The sequence below is a fragment of the Panthera leo genome, chromosome F3 (genome assembly GCF_018350215.1).
Source record: "Panthera leo isolate Ple1 chromosome F3, P.leo_Ple1_pat1.1, whole genome shotgun sequence".
Classification (NCBI taxonomy): domain Eukaryota; kingdom Metazoa; phylum Chordata; class Mammalia; order Carnivora; family Felidae; genus Panthera; species Panthera leo.
The window spans coordinates 29571546-29589329 of NC_056696.1; the positions used below are offsets into that span (position 1 = coordinate 29571546).

Genomic DNA, 17784 nt, shown 5'->3' on the forward strand with positions numbered 1-17784 from the left:
GTCACTTGAGTTAACAAAGCTGTCAGCTCTCTGAAGTCAGGAGAACACCTACTTCCTCTGGGTTTGCTTTCTCTGTTGTCCAGCAGAGGGCTTTACATACAGTAGGCGTTCTCTCTGTTTTGTTTTCAAAAGCAGGGAATAATTTGGGGGAGTGGGAGCTATTGTTTTTAAAGATGATTTATTTATTTTGAGAGAAAGGGAGAGAGAGAATCCCAAGCAGGCTCTGTGCTGTCGGTGCAGAGCCCAATGTGGGACTCGATCTCACGAACCGTGCGATCGCGACCTGAGCCAAAATCAAGAATCAGACGCTTAACCGATGGAGCCACCAAGAGCCCCATTCTCTGTCTGGTTTTAACTGAAGGCCGACTGGTAGGGCCTGCCCAGGAAAGACAGCAGGAGGCAGCTTATGGGTGGCACAGGACGAGGGGAGAGAGAATGTACGAGTGTGTGCAGGTGTTTATTTACAGACCCGTCTGTACAGCTCTACCCTCAAGATCCATCCATACGAGACGACGCATTCTATCTGTATTCCTGGGCAGGCAGCACGCTGCCTGGAGGAAGCGCTGGTGCCAGTGGCCCCACAGAAAGCCAGAGCTGGCCTCCGGGAGGGGCTCACCAAGCTAAGGAAGTGTCCCGCAGAGCAAGGCCCAGCTGGGAGAGGGAGCACAAAGCTAAGATTATTTCATTCATTCTCATTCTTTCTCTCTCTCTCTCTCTCTCTCTCTCATCCCTACCCTCCCTCCCTCTAGATCTCACAGAAGGCTCTGTGCATAAGCCCAGAGGACTTTGTCACCCACCTCAGGAAGAAGATAGGTTGTGAGAGAGTCTGTGATGTAGCAAATTGTTTCGAAGAGCAGATTTTAGGAGCTGGCTTCCCTTGAGCTCCCCCTGATGGCTAGTCAGGGTAGCGCAGGGGAAGGGGAAGGCAGTGGAAATCCAGACCAGACCCAAACTTTACAGTCCCCAACCTTGGATAGTGAGGGAGAACTGAGGGCTTCTCAAATCCAGGAGAAACACCTGGGGTGCTTCTGGGGCACAGGGATTTCAGAGCTAATGCCCAGAGATTCTGAGCCACTTGGTCTTGGCGAGACCCTGCAAATGCACAATGGTAATGTGTTTAACAAGTGCCCCACTGATAAGATCTAGGCTATCCCAGCCCTGAAATGGCTAATCGGAGCCAGAGGAAACTGCCACGACCTCCATCTGTCACACACTTTAAGGTTTAAAAACCCTCTCGACAGGAAACTTCCCCGGGGCTGACATTCATTATTACTCTAAGTTAAAATCCAACTTGCTGTATTCAGAACTAGCAGGGTAGATAATGGGTAACCAACCAGAGCCAACTCAATGGTCCCGGCACTTCCCTGTTTGCAAACTGGGAAGCAATTTTAAAAAACACAAGAAGGGGATGGTGTGAGTAACGATGGAAAAGCAGGGATGTGGGACCACCACTTACCAGGTAATAAGTGTGTTTCGTTTGGAAGGCACAGGAGGAAAAAGAAACAAGCCAGTGGCTTTTTAATCCGGATCTGAATTAACTAGTTTGGATACAGCACCCTGGAGAGGCCCCGGGAGGGCTCTTGCCCCAGCACCCCCTTCATAACCTCACACCTGCCTCTACAAGCGTTCTCTTCCAGATGCCAGGCCTGATGCAGAAGCACCCTGCACCTGTGCCTCCAGGTGTGGGTGCAGCGAGAGAACGCTGTTCTAGCATGTTCCCACACAGCGCGGTCAGAAAACAACACAGCTGAGGTACACATTTCCAAGCCCCAAATTCTGCTCCCCGCTAAGACGATCAGAAACAGCCACTGCCATCACCTGTAGGGCTTAATGATCTTCTGTCCGTATCGCAGGGCTCCTTCCCAGTCCTGCATGTACAAGCAGACACCCATGGCCTGGTACATCATGTGCAACATGTACACGTTGCTGTCCTCGAACACGGAGCTCATCTTCTCCTGGCTGAGCTCACAGATCTCCAGCAGCTCACTAGGGGGTGCTCTGGCGTTAAGGAAAGGACAGGCTGAGGCCTCTCGGCTTGGACAGTTCCAAAGGCTGGTTCCAGCCGTTACTCGGGTGCACTCCGCCCCTACCCTCGCCCTCTGCAAAAGTCAATTACAGAAAGCCAAGCAAAAGTGAAAGGCAATTATTTTTTTCTTTTAAAGAAAAATTTTTTAAATTTTCAAACACACAAACCACGAATTCATGACCTGAGCCGAAACTGGACGCTTAACCGACTGAGCCACCCAGGCACCCTGGCAATTATTTTTTTCTTAAAGAAATGTGTTTTTTCTTAAAGAAACAAACTTCAGAAGAAAACTGAAGACCTCAACTATCAAACACAATTTGAAAACTTTTAGCCACAGGGAACAGACCCTCAGGTCAGCTGTAAACCATGTTTAGGATCACAAATCTCAACCTTCTAGTTAAATTTAAACCTTCACCCAAGCTCAGTACTTCGGTTGAAGCATTTCTGAAGAAAAAGTTCTTTTTTATGCTGAGAAAAAAACAAAACAAAACATGCCTTTCTTCAATTTCCTCCACTGTAAATGTGGGGGAAATTTTCAACCCAAGAAAATGCTAGAATGTAATGGTTAAGAATATGGATTATGGAAGTCAGCAGACCGGGGGAAAAATCCTGGCGGGCTCTGTCCCTTGGGCAAATAACTTGCTACCTGAGAGTCTGTTCCCACCTGCTACACGGGGATGGCAACATTGTGTGTTCTTGTGTGTCCCTGTGAGGACTGGGTACAATAATGTAAGCAAAGCCCTCCTCGCTGTGCTTGCCTGGAGTATGACACCCAACTAATGAGGGCCGTCAAGGAACTCTTCTCCACAACTTTGCACAATAAAACTCTTCCCCCACATCCAGCTCCTGGCCAAACTAGTGAAACGAGGAGAAAGAAGATGAAATCAACATCGTAAAACTTGGGCGTGGCTGACACCAAGTCATGGGTGGTCAGTAATTCTTCCCACATTTCCTGGGAGCCATTCATTCTTTCGTGTTCAAAGCCTTACACCTGCCCTTCTGCTCCCTCCTCCCAGCTCTCCGGCACCTCTTGAAGGCGAGGGACAGTAAACTTCTGTTGTAAAGTTGTAAAGGATATATTTGTAGTGCTTGGCCCTCCGGAACTCCTCGATGACGTTGCGTGCGTATCTGACCATGTCACGGATGGTTTCCGCCTTTGGTGGATCGCTGAGCTTCCGGATTTCCACCTTGGCCTTATCCTGGGGGAAACGTCCACAAGTGCAAGGTGTTATCTCCCATGGAGACGACACTGATGGGGAAACCCCTCAAACAGTATATTTTGAGGCTTGCCCATTCTAAAGTTACAAAAGAATGAAAGGAAATCGGGCAATGCATCTAAGGGAAACCTAGTACTCCATTACCTTTTTACAAAAAACAAACAAAAATAATTTTCTAGGGGCACCAGGGTGGCTCCATCGGTTATACGTCCGACTCATGTTTTCGGCTCAGGTCATGATCTCACAGTTCACGGGGCTCTGCACTGACTGCACGGAGCCTGCTTGGGATTCTCTCGCTCTCCCTCTCTCTCTGCCCCTCCCCTGCTCATGCGCTCTCTGTCACTCTAAATAAATAAATAAATAAATAAATAAATAAATATTAATATATATATGTATATATATATATATATATATATGTGAATTTTCTGGACAGTCCTTATCCAGGCAGCACACTTAGAGTGTGTTTGCTATGGGCAGATATGTGTGTCCACACATCTATGAATCAAGAGAATAAGGAGGGTGGCATGGGCAAAATGATATTGGTAATGCCAGGGAAAATGTTCCTTATTCTCGTGAAGAGGTTGGAAAGCCTCTCGTGTGCTTTTTCCCTTCCCTCTCTTTTAAGCAGCCAGTTCTTTCCAAGAAATAGCCATTTGGCAAATCTTTCTCTTATATGCACAGTGAAATGGAAATGTTTCAATCAGCTGTAAGAATCGGCTTTAAACAGAGGCCTGGTGTAACTAGCTTCCTTCTAGCCACCTTGGCAAGACATGTGAAAAATACTGCAGGAGGAGACACCCCAAGTCAGACAGGATACCCGACTGGCAGCGAGGGCCTGAGACGCAGGCTACGGTCAGCACCTTGACCCCATCGGCCTACCTTGTCTTTGGTGGTGCACTCCTGGCACTGGCAGGTGAAGAAGTAGGAATCTCTTAACCGGTCATTCCTGTCTTCGGTTGGGTACAGGAGGTCGATGTAGCTGGTGAAAACCTGAGGGGGTCCAAAAGGTGGAAAACACCAGCTGCTACAGGTAAACTTGCTCCTTATCCTTTCTGTGGCTCTGCAAACACTTACAGGGATGAGCACTGAGGAAGCCACAGTTTGGGGTATGTTCTTCCCTTTAGCTCACTGAATTCTTTAATGTCAGCAGTCCCCCAGTGTTGTCCGCCTCCTTGTGATGGAGAGAAAGGGACTCTCTTGCCACCTTCCAGAGGATCCAGAAGCCCATCAAACAGTAAACTGGAGGGTTGAAAGCCTCCCCACCCCGGCCTCCCCGAAGACAGCAAGCTGTGGACTTGTCCCAGCAAGCACATGATGCCATCACACGTGTAGAAGCAAAGGCCCCACTGGGCAAAGACTCTATCATCCTTGAGATTGGGCCTGGCCTCTCTCTGCCTGGCCTTTATTTATCCTCTTGTCTTGCACAGCTTGGGCCGGCCCAGATGCATCGCTGGGTTGGGGGGGAAGCATGGACACATACACACTGATAGGTTTCCCTTCCATCAGCTGGCAACGGGATAAGAAGCTGGGCCCGGCGGGCAGGACAAGTCAGCACAGGGAGGACACAGCTTCCAGGACGCCAGCACGCCGCTGCCTGACCCGGCTGGGCCAGAGAACTTGGAAAAGTCTTGCCTCTGGGCTCACTGGGTTCTCCCGTCCTTGCTTTTTTCAAACGGGGTCTATAACCGGGGCTTGGAGCATATGGAGGAGACGGGCATTTAACTGGCCATTATCTACTCACTGGGACAGCGCTCGCTGCGCATCCCACACCATCAGGCAAATGTCTGACTGAACAGATGGATGTCACAAAGGCGTCCACGTGCCAGTAACCTCGGGCACTGGCAGGCAGGCAGGGGGCACTCGCGTGGGGCTAGGTGCTTGCAGGCACAGCCAAGCCAAGCTCTCCCAGACCCCAAGGGCGGCACCGGAGACCCCGCAGCTCATCTGACACCCTCTTTGAAGGGCAAGTCTCCCCCAAGGCAGTGACCTCCCCAAAGCGGGGTCGCTGCATCTCAGATCTGTCGGAGCGCGAGGGCAAACCAACAACAGGAGCCAGCCCTGCCCGGCCTCGCGTGGCCAGAGCTGCCTCAGTTCTTTGAAATGACTGATGGACACAAGACGCAACAGACACCAGGGCCCAGAAGGTGGCGACAGAGGCCGCTCAGTGTCGCCGCTCTGGCCCAGACAGAGCCCTTCTAGGTGACAAACCGCTCAGTCTCCAGCCAGCCTGTGGGAGCACTGGAGCCTGGTGACTCACTTTCCGGCCGGCTGAGATGGGTCTATTTTAACAGAAGAGGCATAATGGCAGTCGCCAGACATCTGGTACCCAAGGTGCCCCAGCCCAAAACAGGGTCCCCTCGTCCTGATGAATGAAGCAGACGACAGGAAGTCTAACCTGTGCCCTGGACTTCAGCTCCTAGTATGGCTGTGGGCTGGTTAACAACTTCCAGAGAAGCCAAGGCCTCGAGCATTTGGCACACAGATCATGGTCTTCAAATTTTAAAATACCCAGATAGGCAACTTAAAATGGCAGTGGAGATCACCCAACTGAACCTGACTCTAAAGGGTGTGATTACAAATCCACGTGTCCTTGCTAGAGATTTTATTCTTCATTTAAGAACACAAAGCATTCACGTGGCAATTTGCCAGGCAGCCTTTTTGAGCTTTCTGGAGATGACGCGTCTTAGAAGGTAGTCGTGGAGGCAGCGTGTGGGAAAGGGGAGGGAATCACTGCACAGGTGACCGAACACCTGGGTTTCTCCACGTCCCTGAGACAAGGAGGGTACCTCTCGGTCACAGCCAGCCCCTACTTGCCCTAAGGGTATGTACAAGCCACCACCTGAACAGCAGTCCTCAAAAGCGGTCTCTCTGGAGTTGAGATGTGGCGTTGATGGGTTGTGAAACGCTGATGTGTCACTTGGAGGTTTAACTCGTCAGCTACTGGTCAGTTGCTTTTTCTCTCTTTAGATAACAAGAGTGTTGACCTTGTGGGGGAAGAAGTTCACTAATCAGAAAAGAAAAAGCTCAGGGCGCCTGGGTGGCTCAGTCGGTTGAGGTCGTGATCTCACAGTTTGTGAGTTCGAGCCCCGCGTCGGGCTCTGTGCTGACAGCTCGGAGCCTGGAGCCTGTTTCCGATTCTGTGTCTCCCTCTCTCTCTGCTCCTCCCCCACTCATGTTCTGTCTCTCTCTCTCCCTCTCTCAAAAATAAATAAAACATTAAAAAAAAAAAAAAAAGCTCAAGCTCAATTATTTGGCAACAGAAATACAGAGACTCTCGAGGCGCCTGGGGCTCAGTCGGTTAAGCGTCTGACTCTTGATTTCGGCTCAGGTTATGATCTCAGTTCGTGGGTTCGAGCCCCATGTCGGGCTCTGTGCTGACCGTGCAGAACCCATTTGGGATTCTCTCTCTCCCTCTCTCTGCCCCTCCCCAGTTCATGCTTGCTCGCTCTCTCTCTCTCTCTCTGAATAAATAAAAATTTAAAAAAAAAGAAAGAAAGAAATATAGAAACTCTCAAGAGGTTTCATTTTGGTCATTTGGGTCGTCTCCTTTCTCTGCATAGCTCTACAAATCTCTGTAAGGAATTTAGCTCAAATGTATCCTTTCCTGTTTTTTTCTTAGCCACATATGGAAATGGTGAGCACCAACCCGGAAGGCAGAAGTGTGGGATTCCAAGCCATAGGTCACAGATCTGATCACTAACCCTGGAGGGCCTACGGGTGGACACACTGTGACTGCCAGAGTCATTCACAGCCACTCTCGTCCACGGAGGCCACACTGATTTTTCCACGCCGCCTTTTAACACAGCCGTCGGAAGCCCTAGGCCACAGCCGCCAGGGGCCACGCACTCACCTCCTCTCCCGGGTTGATTTCCTGTACAGCTCTCACTTCTGCTAGCGTCCCCTTGTAGGTCACAATGACATTGGGGCAGCAACTATGATTCATCAGTGCGACGCTGTCAATCAGAAGAGAAAACCCGATTTTCTCAAGAAGGCAGGCAGACTGTTCAGGTAAATCCCTGGCTATTTCCTTATGAAGTTGCAGGAACCGGATCTTGGTAGGATGTTTAAAAACAGAAACAAAACCACAAAACAACCTAACAGTTGGCTACCATATTCTAAGAGGTTGTTTTTCTGCGTGTTATTTACAATCAGACCTGACATCTTCAACAGTATCGAGAGGCGAAATTCACAATTCCAAATAGCAGTATCTCGGCCAAAAATAAAAAACACGTAACAATAAAAACAGCAGCGACAACAACTCCCAGGAACATTCCTTCCTGTTGGAGGAAGGACTCCAGACCCAGCCCCCGCAGCAAGCTGCTCCACAGGACACCGCACAGGACAAACGGGTTGCTGTCTCCAAGCAGCTTTTTCTATTAGTGGATTATTTCTAACGGGTTTTCTTCAGATGCTGAGAGGCTGCCCCTGTGGGAGACTCCGGCTTCCTTGGGGAGGGCCTATGGTCCCCAGAGGGGCCCTCAGAAGCCTATGTGTGTCTCTCTCTGCACCTCAATTTCCTCATCTGGAAAATTGGGACATTACTGTTCCTGCTGCTTACTGTCTGCTTTTCAGGGACGGAGAGGACAGAGAGATTCGCCTATGCGAGGGGCTTTGAGCTTTCTGATTATATCAAGGTCAAAGTTCTGAGAACAGAAATTTCTAAACTACAGGGAAAAAGTGCTTGATCTCTGAAAATGCTGCCTTTGAAATCACAATGGCGATACGATTTCAGCCCAAAGGGATTTTTTCCCCCAATTAAAACTGCCTGGAAACTGGGGCTCATATGGGCACTCACATCCATATGTATCTTTGCTCTGGTGGCCAGTGTCACTTGCCTGAACCCTCGGCAACCAAAACCCCTCTCCTATTTGCCCCGGGGCCAAATGGGCAAAGAGCCGGGAAGCCTGACGGGTGAGCTGCCCCAGGTTTGCTGTACTCAAGAGGGAGTGGCCCTCTCCCACCCGCCAGCTGCCAGAGGCCTGAGTGATGGGGTGTGTGGCTGGCCTTGGGCCGGGGATAACTCGTCTTGTCCTTAGCAAGGGTCACCCCCGCCACGCATGACAGCCCACCAAGCTTGCTGACAAGTGGTGGGCAGGCGATCAGGCCCTGGGAAATCTGATAAACAAATGCGCTGAACGTTGTTATTAGAGGAAAAGCAGCTTTCTAGAACCTCTTGTAGAACTATTCGTTCATTTCAAGCCAGACTCCTGGACATCTTTTTAATAAAGGTGAGGGAAATTCACTAAGGCAAAGAACCTGAAACATTCATGCTCTCGGTGGCATCATTCTCTTGCGATGATCACTGGGAAGGGCAAACCCTCAAATACCACCCTTAACCTTGCTCTTAGCCTTGAAAACACGGAGAGGAGAGACATTCCAGAGCTTCTTCCATGTCTGAAGTTGTCTGTAAGAGCCTTCTAAAGAGGATCTAACGGCCTTTCTCTTTTCCTCCTTCCCTTTCCCAAGAGCAAAAGTCCAAAAGAGCTTTTCCCCCAAACCCTTGTTTCCTCACTATCAGAATTCAAACAGCAGATGACACCATTTTGGCCACAGGGACACTATTGTGTGAATCGACTTTCCGTTTCGCCGGTCAGGAAAGCCGATGGCAGTGGCTCAGGGGATGTGGGCCTGTACAGAGATGCTTCTCTGTCCTTCAGACCCATTGGATGTGCAGATTCGGGCAGCAACAGACACACCCAGAGCTCACATGTCCTCCGTGGTTAAGTGTGTGGGTGCCTCCTTTACCTTCTGCAACCCAAAGCCAAAGGAGCCTCTAGTATATATTAAGCAACATCACCAACCCACAGGGTGGATTAACTCAGACAGGGGATGCAGGAAAGGCTCCTCTGCTCCATCTGTGAGGCGAGGACTTGATTTCAGGGAACCGAAGCATTCTGAAAATACCCACTCCATCAGAGGCAAGGGGCAAAGCCGTTTTTGGCAATCCATTACAGTCAGAGCTACAAAGATCTCCAACGGTCAACTGGCCAGCCTTTCTTGAATTACTTGAGTATCCCTGAAGTAAAGAAGAATCGTATCGTTCCTTGAAATTTTCCCAGTTCACTACTTCAGCACAGTCTCCTTCCCAAACTGTGCTGTTTCTATACGAGTATTTTTCAGAAGGAACAGATGGATACGGTCTCTGCGTTTGCCTATGGCAATTCTTGGTTGGCAATTAGTGTTTCACTTTGAGTGTGAGAGACCCAAAGATTTCCAGAACCAAAGATATGCAAAAGGCAAATTTCTCAGCAGGGCACGGGCTGTTCCTTCTAAGCACACTAGAGAGTATCCTTTAATAACAGCTCCCTACTTAGCAGGACTTAACAAGCAACTGCTCTCTTAACTACTACCTTTGGCTCCCTAAATGTATGGGAAATATTTTGAAACCTAGTAGAATTAAAAAGGTGTCTTAATTCACTTGGAGTTTCATGCCTGCCACATGCAGTTAGGTAGGTTATTTTAAAAAATCAAAAAAAAAAAATCTAATTAGTGTTAAATAAGTAAAAGGAAGTGAAGTCAAACTCAGCTTACTCAGGAAAAATTGCTGATCCCAAATGAGAAAGCTCTTCATCTTCAATTGTGAAGCCGTTACAGTTAACCTACAGTGAGAAAAGAGGAGAGAGAAACAGATGAGCGAAAGCTTCTCTTCGGGTAGAAATCATTTCTTTAATTGTGACCTTTTACAAACTAACTGGGATGATGTTCCAGTTTAGCGATGTAAAAACCTTTCTTTTGGCAAGGTATCCTTGGTCAAACAAAACTGACCCATCAATCTCATGTGTAAACAAACAAAAGCAGAATTGTTAGGAATGTAGTACCCTTAGTGTAGCCGACCTACCCCCGCTATGCACAGTGGCCCAAGGACACTACAAGATGTCCAAGGACTGAGGTTTGCATATTTGCATGGGACTTAGGATACCCGGAGTCTAATCCCAATTATGCCACAGATCGGCTATGCGATCTCGAGGTCATCACGGAGTCCCTCTGTCCTTGATTTCCTCCCGTTAAAAAAGAAGTCACGGGGATGTAGCATACAGCACAGGGAATACAGTCAATAATATTGTATTAACTTTGTAAGGTGACAGATGGTAACCAGACTTACAGCAGGGACCGTTTCTCAATGTATACGAACGCCTGTGTATGTGAACGAATGTATGTGAACGCTGTACACCTGAAGCTAATGTAACAATGTCAGCTATATACCCATCAATGAAACATTAAAAAAAAAAGAAGTCACTTGATCAGTACCTATCTCATAAAGTGAGGTGGCAAAAATGAAAGCCCTTCCATAGGTAATCTAACTGCTGTCCATGCCTTCGAGAGGCAGAGGGGCCGAGGGCCTGAGGTTAAGGAACGGAGACCTTCCTTTCACATCTCAGCCCAGATCAACCACTGGCGACTTTCTCAACCCTTAGAAAGAAATGTTACATTGAAAAAATACCAAGAGCAACTCTCACCATTCTGGGAGTCCAACCTAGAGCTAGAAGGCTAAATACGGGGAATGTACATCCCCAAGTTTGTGTTGTTCCGTAAATTCATTCTTCCCGCCGACTTTCACTGAGAACATATGCCGGGCACTATGCAGAGAAGAGTGAACGGGCCACCTTCTGTGCCCTCGAGGCACACCCAGTCTATTGGGAGACAATTCAGTGAATGTTTTTCATTTGTATCTACAATTTCAGGGGTGGACGGGGACTCTGTCTTTTGACTTTTCAAATGATGAAGCTGAAGTCAGAGAGGAGCAGTGACTTCCCCAAAGCAAGTGGCAAAGGCTGAGACCCCTGCCCCTCCCCAGCTGCTCTGAAGGCTGTGAGACACCACATGCTGCACGATTTCACCCCATGGGCTAGAACCATGCTCTTCCATACCAGAGACAATGCACGGGCGCGTTTCAGGCCAGTGGATGGGCTTTTTAAAACTAGCATCCCCTGGGCACTTACTCTGGGCCAGGCCCTGTGCTAGGTGCTGCAGATTTACCCTCTCATAAATCTGCAATACCACTCTGATGTAACCCATTTCACAGATGTGGCCACTGAGGCTCAGGGAGAGGACAATGATTAAGAACTTGTTCAGGGCCATGTACGTAGTGAGTGGCAGAACAGGAGTCAGTTCAAACCAGACATTCAGACAGCAAAGTTTTTGGAAACACGAAAGAGTTTTACACTATACCATTTTCTTCTAAAATTGTTCTCACCTATGAATATTAATATGGCAATTTTACTTAAAATTAAAGGGCCAACGTCAAGGCTTGGAAATCTCAGCACACAGAGAAGTAAAGGCTATGATGGGTTTGATTTGCAGGTTTTACAGTAAGTTCAACATATTCACAAAGAGTATTTACAATTTTCAACATAAAAAGAGATCACTGCAGGTTAGGAGAACAATGCACAGCCTTTGAAGACCTGGGGTGTTGGGCATTTTTATGTAGAAGACTTAACATAGTATTTTTGGTGCCAACTTCAAGTACCCCCAGCCTATTCTGTTATCAGGACATGAATCAATTACCATTAACCAATGGCCGACAACCAACATCAGGTAAGAGTAAACTGGGATTTTCATTCATTCAACAAAATGTATTGGGGCACAAACTATGTGTCCTGCACCATAGTAGGTCCTGAACGATCTACGATCTCAGACTGGATACTAATAGGCCTCAGCAGTGTATGCAGAATGACAGAATAAGAACTGAGCAGCAATTTTTCAAAATGGATGGAGGGACAGACAGCTCCTCACTAACTCCAAGGGGCAGGAGACTCGCTCCTTTGCCTCTTAATCTCTTCCTCTGCACGGAGCTCAACTGGATCAGTCTGTGACTCCAAATTCCTTCAGGCTTGAATGTTCTGCGTCGCTGGATTCTACATCCCACCCCCGCCCCCCCACCCCATCCTCCTCCTCTCACTGTGCAAGAGTGACCGTGTCTCTTCGTGGGCAAAGGCGCCTGTAAGCACAGTGTCATCACTGTCCCTTCCTGGGAGGCGGTGATGGTGTGTAAGCCAGACTGCATAGCAATTTCCCTGCCAGCTTTCCCTCCCTTCTGAAATATCCCTGGAGAAGAAAAGTGAACTTGCATGTTAAGAAAGATGCATGGGCCACTGTCCTTTTTTTCAAGTCAAATCAGGCGTAAGTACTTTGCTAAAGCTATTCTCATAATTAGCATTTAGACTAGATGTAGGCTGCACACCAAAAATACATTTCCCAACCATGCATATGTTCCCAGTGATTAAAATGCACCTCCGTGCTGTCGGAGGAGCACAGTCATCTCCCGCTGCCAGCTGCTGCTGGGCCACAGGCTAACCTACAACACCCCCCACGAAGCAGAGAGAGGAGAGGGCTCAGAGGCTGGAACAGAGCACACACAGCCTGAGGCTGAGAGACGGGGCCAGAGGGTGGCAAGGGGCCGGACCAGCACTTTTCAGTTTTGCTTTAGAGTTTTCTTTGGGGATACTAAAAGTCCCTTTCCAAATTTATACACGAAAAAATGTGTGTGTGCGCATGCACATACAACCTGAGAACAGATATTATGATTTGATAAATATAAAATCTAGAAAGGAATTAATTATCTCCGTTATATATGTGTATGTGAATATATGTACGTGTGTGTGTGCGTGTGTGTGTGTGTGTGTGTGTACAGATACAGATATATATATCGGTATCTCCTGGATTTTCTGAGTCAGTCCAAATTTCAGAGATCCTGAGTCATTTCACCACAAATATACTCCTGCTTGTGAGATCAAGTGCCTTGGTTTCTAGTTCTGAAAATATGGTCCCATATCTACTACATCAACACTGAGAAGTCCTAATAGAGTGTATTACTGTGTTAGAGGAAAAGTGATCTTTTTTTTTTTCACAGCTGGAAGTGAAGGTACACACTATATTCATTTCATTTTTCCTATGCTTTCATATAACCATGCCTTCTCCATGTCCAGAAAAAAGTCATGTATCTAGTTTCTTTTAAAAAAATGGAGGGGCGCCTGGGTGGCTCAGTCAGTTAAGCCTCCGACTTCAGCTCAGGTCACGATCTCGAGGTCCGTGATTTCGAGCCCCACGTCGGGCTCTGGGCTGATGGCTCGGAGCCTGGAGCCTGCTTCTGATTCTGTGTCTCCCTCTCTCTCTGCCCCTCCCCCGTTCATGCTCTGTCTCTCTCTGTCTCAAAAAATAAATAAACGTTAAAAATAAATAAATAAATAAATAAATAAAAATTAAAAAATGGAAAATTAGTCAATTCCTCAGCTTCCCATCATCATGCAAATCCACTGTCTTAGGACACGTAGGAAAGTGTGTTGTAAATCCAGGATAATACGAAAATCAGGAAAATCTACTTTAGCACTCATAACTGGAATCCATTTTTTCTTTTACAAAGAACAGCATGTTTATTTTTGATGATGACAGTCACAAAATAGAAACATACCTATATAGCATAATGTCCATCAAGGAATTCATTCAACTGGTAGCAGTGATTCTCATGGGGGTTAAAGTGGGTTGGAAAAGTGATAAAGACTCATTTCATTCTCTATATATGTGATTTTTGAGATGGAAGAATTATGGATGCTTTTTAATCAGTTTCTTCTTTTTAGTATTTTCTTAAGTTATACACACTCATTGTAAAAAAAATTCAGAAAATTAATAAAAAAAACAAAAATTTTCTACGATTCAGGAGATAACTGTGAACTTCTACTTGACCTTTCTTTAGCATATGCATATTTTCATATTATACACAATTTTCATCCTGCTTTCACACTTACCGCTGTGTCAACGTTTTCCTAATCTTTAGACATTTGTTGAAATAAAAGTTATAAAGGCCATCATAAAGCTATGCCATAATTTATTTACCAAATTCCTATACTGCTGGCCACTTGTAATATTTCCTTTTTGTTTTTCTTTTCCTTTTTTTCTCTTTTCTTTTTCAATTTTAAGAAGAACCCCACAATAGACAATCTGCATGTCAATCACTATCCATAATCTCTGATTCCTTCCTTAGGACAGCTTCCTAGAAATGGAATTACTTCGTCAAAGGGTACATTTGGTGATGCTGCTTCTGTTTGAAGACAAGGTCTTTTGTGGAGCTAGAGACTGAAGGTTCTGGTAGGAGAATGTAGCTATTTCCACCCACAGATCAGTCTTTTGGTATTTCTCCCTCTGGGAAGGTCACTTACCAACTACACATTCGGTTTGTAGGGGAAGATGCAGGGTATATAAGGGAGTGAAACCTGATCCAGCAAGTCGTGCCAGAAAGAACCACCCTGGCCACAAGAGGAGGATCTATGCAGCCAGAGTGCATTGGCTGAAGAGTGATCACTGTGCTTTCTTCACCTGTTCCCACCATGCCCGCGTCTTAGCCTTTCCACACGGCTGGCTTCCAGTGCCTCAGCCGCTTCCAAGTTGAGCTTGTCTAGAAGTCTCTAATTTTTTAATGAGATCCGATTTGGGGAAACCTAGACTTCTCTGAAGGTTTCTTAGCCACCATCAGTAAAGACTTCCTGTACCTAGACTCACTCGGACTCCTCTCCGTGGTGACTGTCCTCCCTAGGGCCATCTTTTTTTTTTTTTTTTTAATTTAATGTTTATTTATTTTTTGAGAGAGAAACAGAGTGTGTGTTGGGGAGGGGCAGAGAGAGAGGGAGACACAGAATCCAAAGCAGGCTCCAGCCTCTGAGCCGTCAGCACAGAGCCCAATGCGGGGCTTGAACTCACGAACTGTGAGATCATGACCTGAGCTGAAGTCATATGCTTAACCCACTGAGCCACCCAGGTGCCCCCTCCCTAGGGCCATCTTGAGAGGGCCTCCTTCTTGAGGATGTCTGGATTGCCTGTGCTTTATCAACATAGTGTTGGTAGCAGTAAAAAACACTGCTGTCAGAATGGAAGGCTTAAGAGAAGAAAAGTCAGATTTAATGTGGGAATCTCAAATGGTCTTTTCCTTTCAGGGGCACCTGGATGGCTCAGTCGGTTAAGCGTCGGACTTCAGCTCAAGTCATGATCTCACCATTTGTGAGTTCGAGCCCCGCATCGGCCTCTGTGCTGACAGCTCAGAGCCTGGAGCCTGCTTCAGATTCTGTGTCTCCCTGTCTCTCTACCCCTTCCCCGCTCACACTGTGTCACTCTCTCCTTCAAAATAAACAAACATTAAAACACTTGTTTAAAAAAATGGTCCTCTCCTTTCAAGGAGCTTCCAAGTAGGCCACAGTACTGGGGCACTGCAACCCCTCTGCTTTCATCAGCTCTCTCTCTAGCAAGAGGCAGAGGTAGGGCAACTCTCCTGTGTACCACCATCGAGGAGGGCCAGGCCAAGGTCTGCTCAAGGTCACTGAGCAGGGCTCTGCAGAATAGGGTCCAACAGGTCAACAGCCTTGTCCTCATAGAAGCCATCAGTCTGTTTCAGTTTATCTTTCCCGAGTGTGTGCTGGGGAGAAGGACTGGGCAGGGAGGGAATGGCTAGAGTAAGCATCACCTGATGCTGGCATTCTTACCTGGGCAAAGAGGACCACCAGGCTATCACTGTCAGGAAATTCGAGGTGCTTGGAGTAGAAGTGACGAAGGGCAGCAATATCACTCTGAATCAAGTCCTTCTTCTCATTGTCTAGTTTATCCAGATCTGTGGGTAAGCAAACCATTATTCACCAGGGAGGAAGTCTGGATTTCTAGCTACATCCTTTCCTTACTATAAATGGCAGGGAAAAAAAAATATGCAGAGCCCCTAGAAAATCTTCTTCCCCACTACTTGGTCTAAATGATAAACTCTAGGCAAAGAAAGGCATGCCGTTTCTTCCTTCTCTTCCTGTGACAACCGGGAAGTCACTCAGAACATGAAATTTCAACTGACTGTTAGTAACGAGGTCGGGAATGGGTGGCCAGGATGGATAACCAGCCTCGGTCTGGCCCAGCCCCCTATCCCCCCACTGGCTCTGGAATCTGTGTCATGGTCAAGAAGCTGGACAGCCCTGGCTTAATGCTTTTCAGTCAGGCCATCAGCTGTTTACAGGACTGCAATTCAGCAAAGATACAAAAATATTCAGCATGCCAGGAGAGCCAGCAGGAGATCGCTCGGGACACAATAATTCATCCTGCGAGTTCCTACTTCCCCTTAATTATTTCCTACTAATCATGTCAACTCAGAAAAAAAAAAAGTTATAGTCATTTTTCAAAACACCACACAAATCAAAGTAAAAACTAGTAATTAAAATCCCCACCACCGCGACGAATACAAGCTTTCCGCAATTCCCCTTCTTCAATCCTTAGTCCCCATTAATGGTGTCACTAAAATAACTCTTCGGCCAGTCACAGAAGTCACAGAAAGACTTACGTGATTCAAACTCCTTCACAGCTAACAATTTCTCTGAAGGCGTTCTCTCTGGGTGGATTTTCTAGCAATTGGAAAGAAATCACAGAGAAGGAGATTTTAACCACTGGGGCAAAAAACACTGCTTTCACTTTTACATCGACATGAAGGAAGAGCAATGATCCTCAATGAAGCAAAGAAAACTCTCTAAGGAGTCCTGTCATCGGGCTTGGAGAGTGTTTGCCCAACACCCAAACCCGACAGACTCCTTCAGAAAACTTTTTAGAGCTTCTGCCACATTCCTGACTCCCTGGTAATGCCATATGCACACAGTAGGCTCAAAAATGCCTGTTACGGGAAAGCAGAGTGGCGGGAAATCAACTTTTTAGGGCCCCGACTTAAAAGGACTCTGAGTCTACAGAGAAACCATCCTATTTATTATTTCTCCTTCTAAAAAGGAACAAAATCAAACCCCCCATCCATTTTACACTTTCTTTAAGCATAGGCTAAAATGATCTCAAATTCTGTGTTTCAAAAAGAACACTTTTGGTGGTATCTGTGAGCCCAGATTCACTTTAAACGTGTTTCTGGCTTTGTTCTAGACACCCCAAGAGGAGCTAACAATAGTAAACCTGCTAGGCTTTGAGAACATGAATAAACTTGGTGTTGACAAGAGTTCAAAAGCGGAGCTCAAGAGCTGGCCTGAGGCCGTGTCTTTGTAATCTGGCTATTCAATTTGGGGATACAGGTGGTCTAACAGGGCGCTCTCACCTCCCTAGTTAACATGTTAAGCTTCCCCTTGGTAGTTGGGTAGCCTGTCTCCCCTAATCCTTTGCAAGCTACTAGAATACAAATGGTCTGGTTTTTCTAATCATCCAGTCCTACTGAGATGAAACGATGGGCAGGTAACTTTTCATTTAATAGACTATTAGTAGTAGTAGTAATTATAATAAAAGTTGAATGGAACTGGTATAAACTCATCAGAGCATTCAGACCCCCCTCCTGGTGCCCGAACACTTCAATTGTTCTTTTTGGAGCAGAAATCTCCCATTCACAGGACACATTTCTATAAGATTAGCAAGGCATCTTGCCTGGGAAGGCTTCTCCTTCAGGAAAGCACACCAGCTTCGTCTGAATTCTTAACCACAATTTCTATAAACGACATGACAGAGCTGGAGGTGGGGGAGGGAAGAACCAACAAACCAGTCACCCATCTTCCCAAGACACTTACAGATCTAACTGTGGTGGTTTATTCACCCTGACAC

At 46.8% G+C, this 17784-nt stretch overlaps 1 protein-coding gene across 3 annotated transcripts in view; it reads right to left on the reverse strand.

The window, feature by feature from the left end:
• Positions 1 to 17784, reverse strand: part of SMYD2 (SET and MYND domain containing 2) — a 50470-nt gene that overhangs the window by 3181 nt on the left and 29505 nt on the right. For all 3 annotated transcript variants that reach the window (XM_042924906.1, XM_042924907.1, XM_042924908.1), the window contains 7 exons: positions 16544 to 16604; positions 15711 to 15835; positions 9775 to 9842; positions 7094 to 7196; positions 4123 to 4233; positions 3105 to 3225; positions 1819 to 1993 (listed from right to left, as the gene is read on the reverse strand). In XM_042924906.1, coding sequence (XP_042780840.1) covers positions 1819 to 1993; positions 3105 to 3225; positions 4123 to 4233; positions 7094 to 7196; positions 9775 to 9842; positions 15711 to 15835; positions 16544 to 16604 — 764 coding nt within the window. The remainder of the gene's footprint in view (positions 1 to 1818; positions 1994 to 3104; positions 3226 to 4122; positions 4234 to 7093; positions 7197 to 9774; positions 9843 to 15710; positions 15836 to 16543; positions 16605 to 17784) is intronic.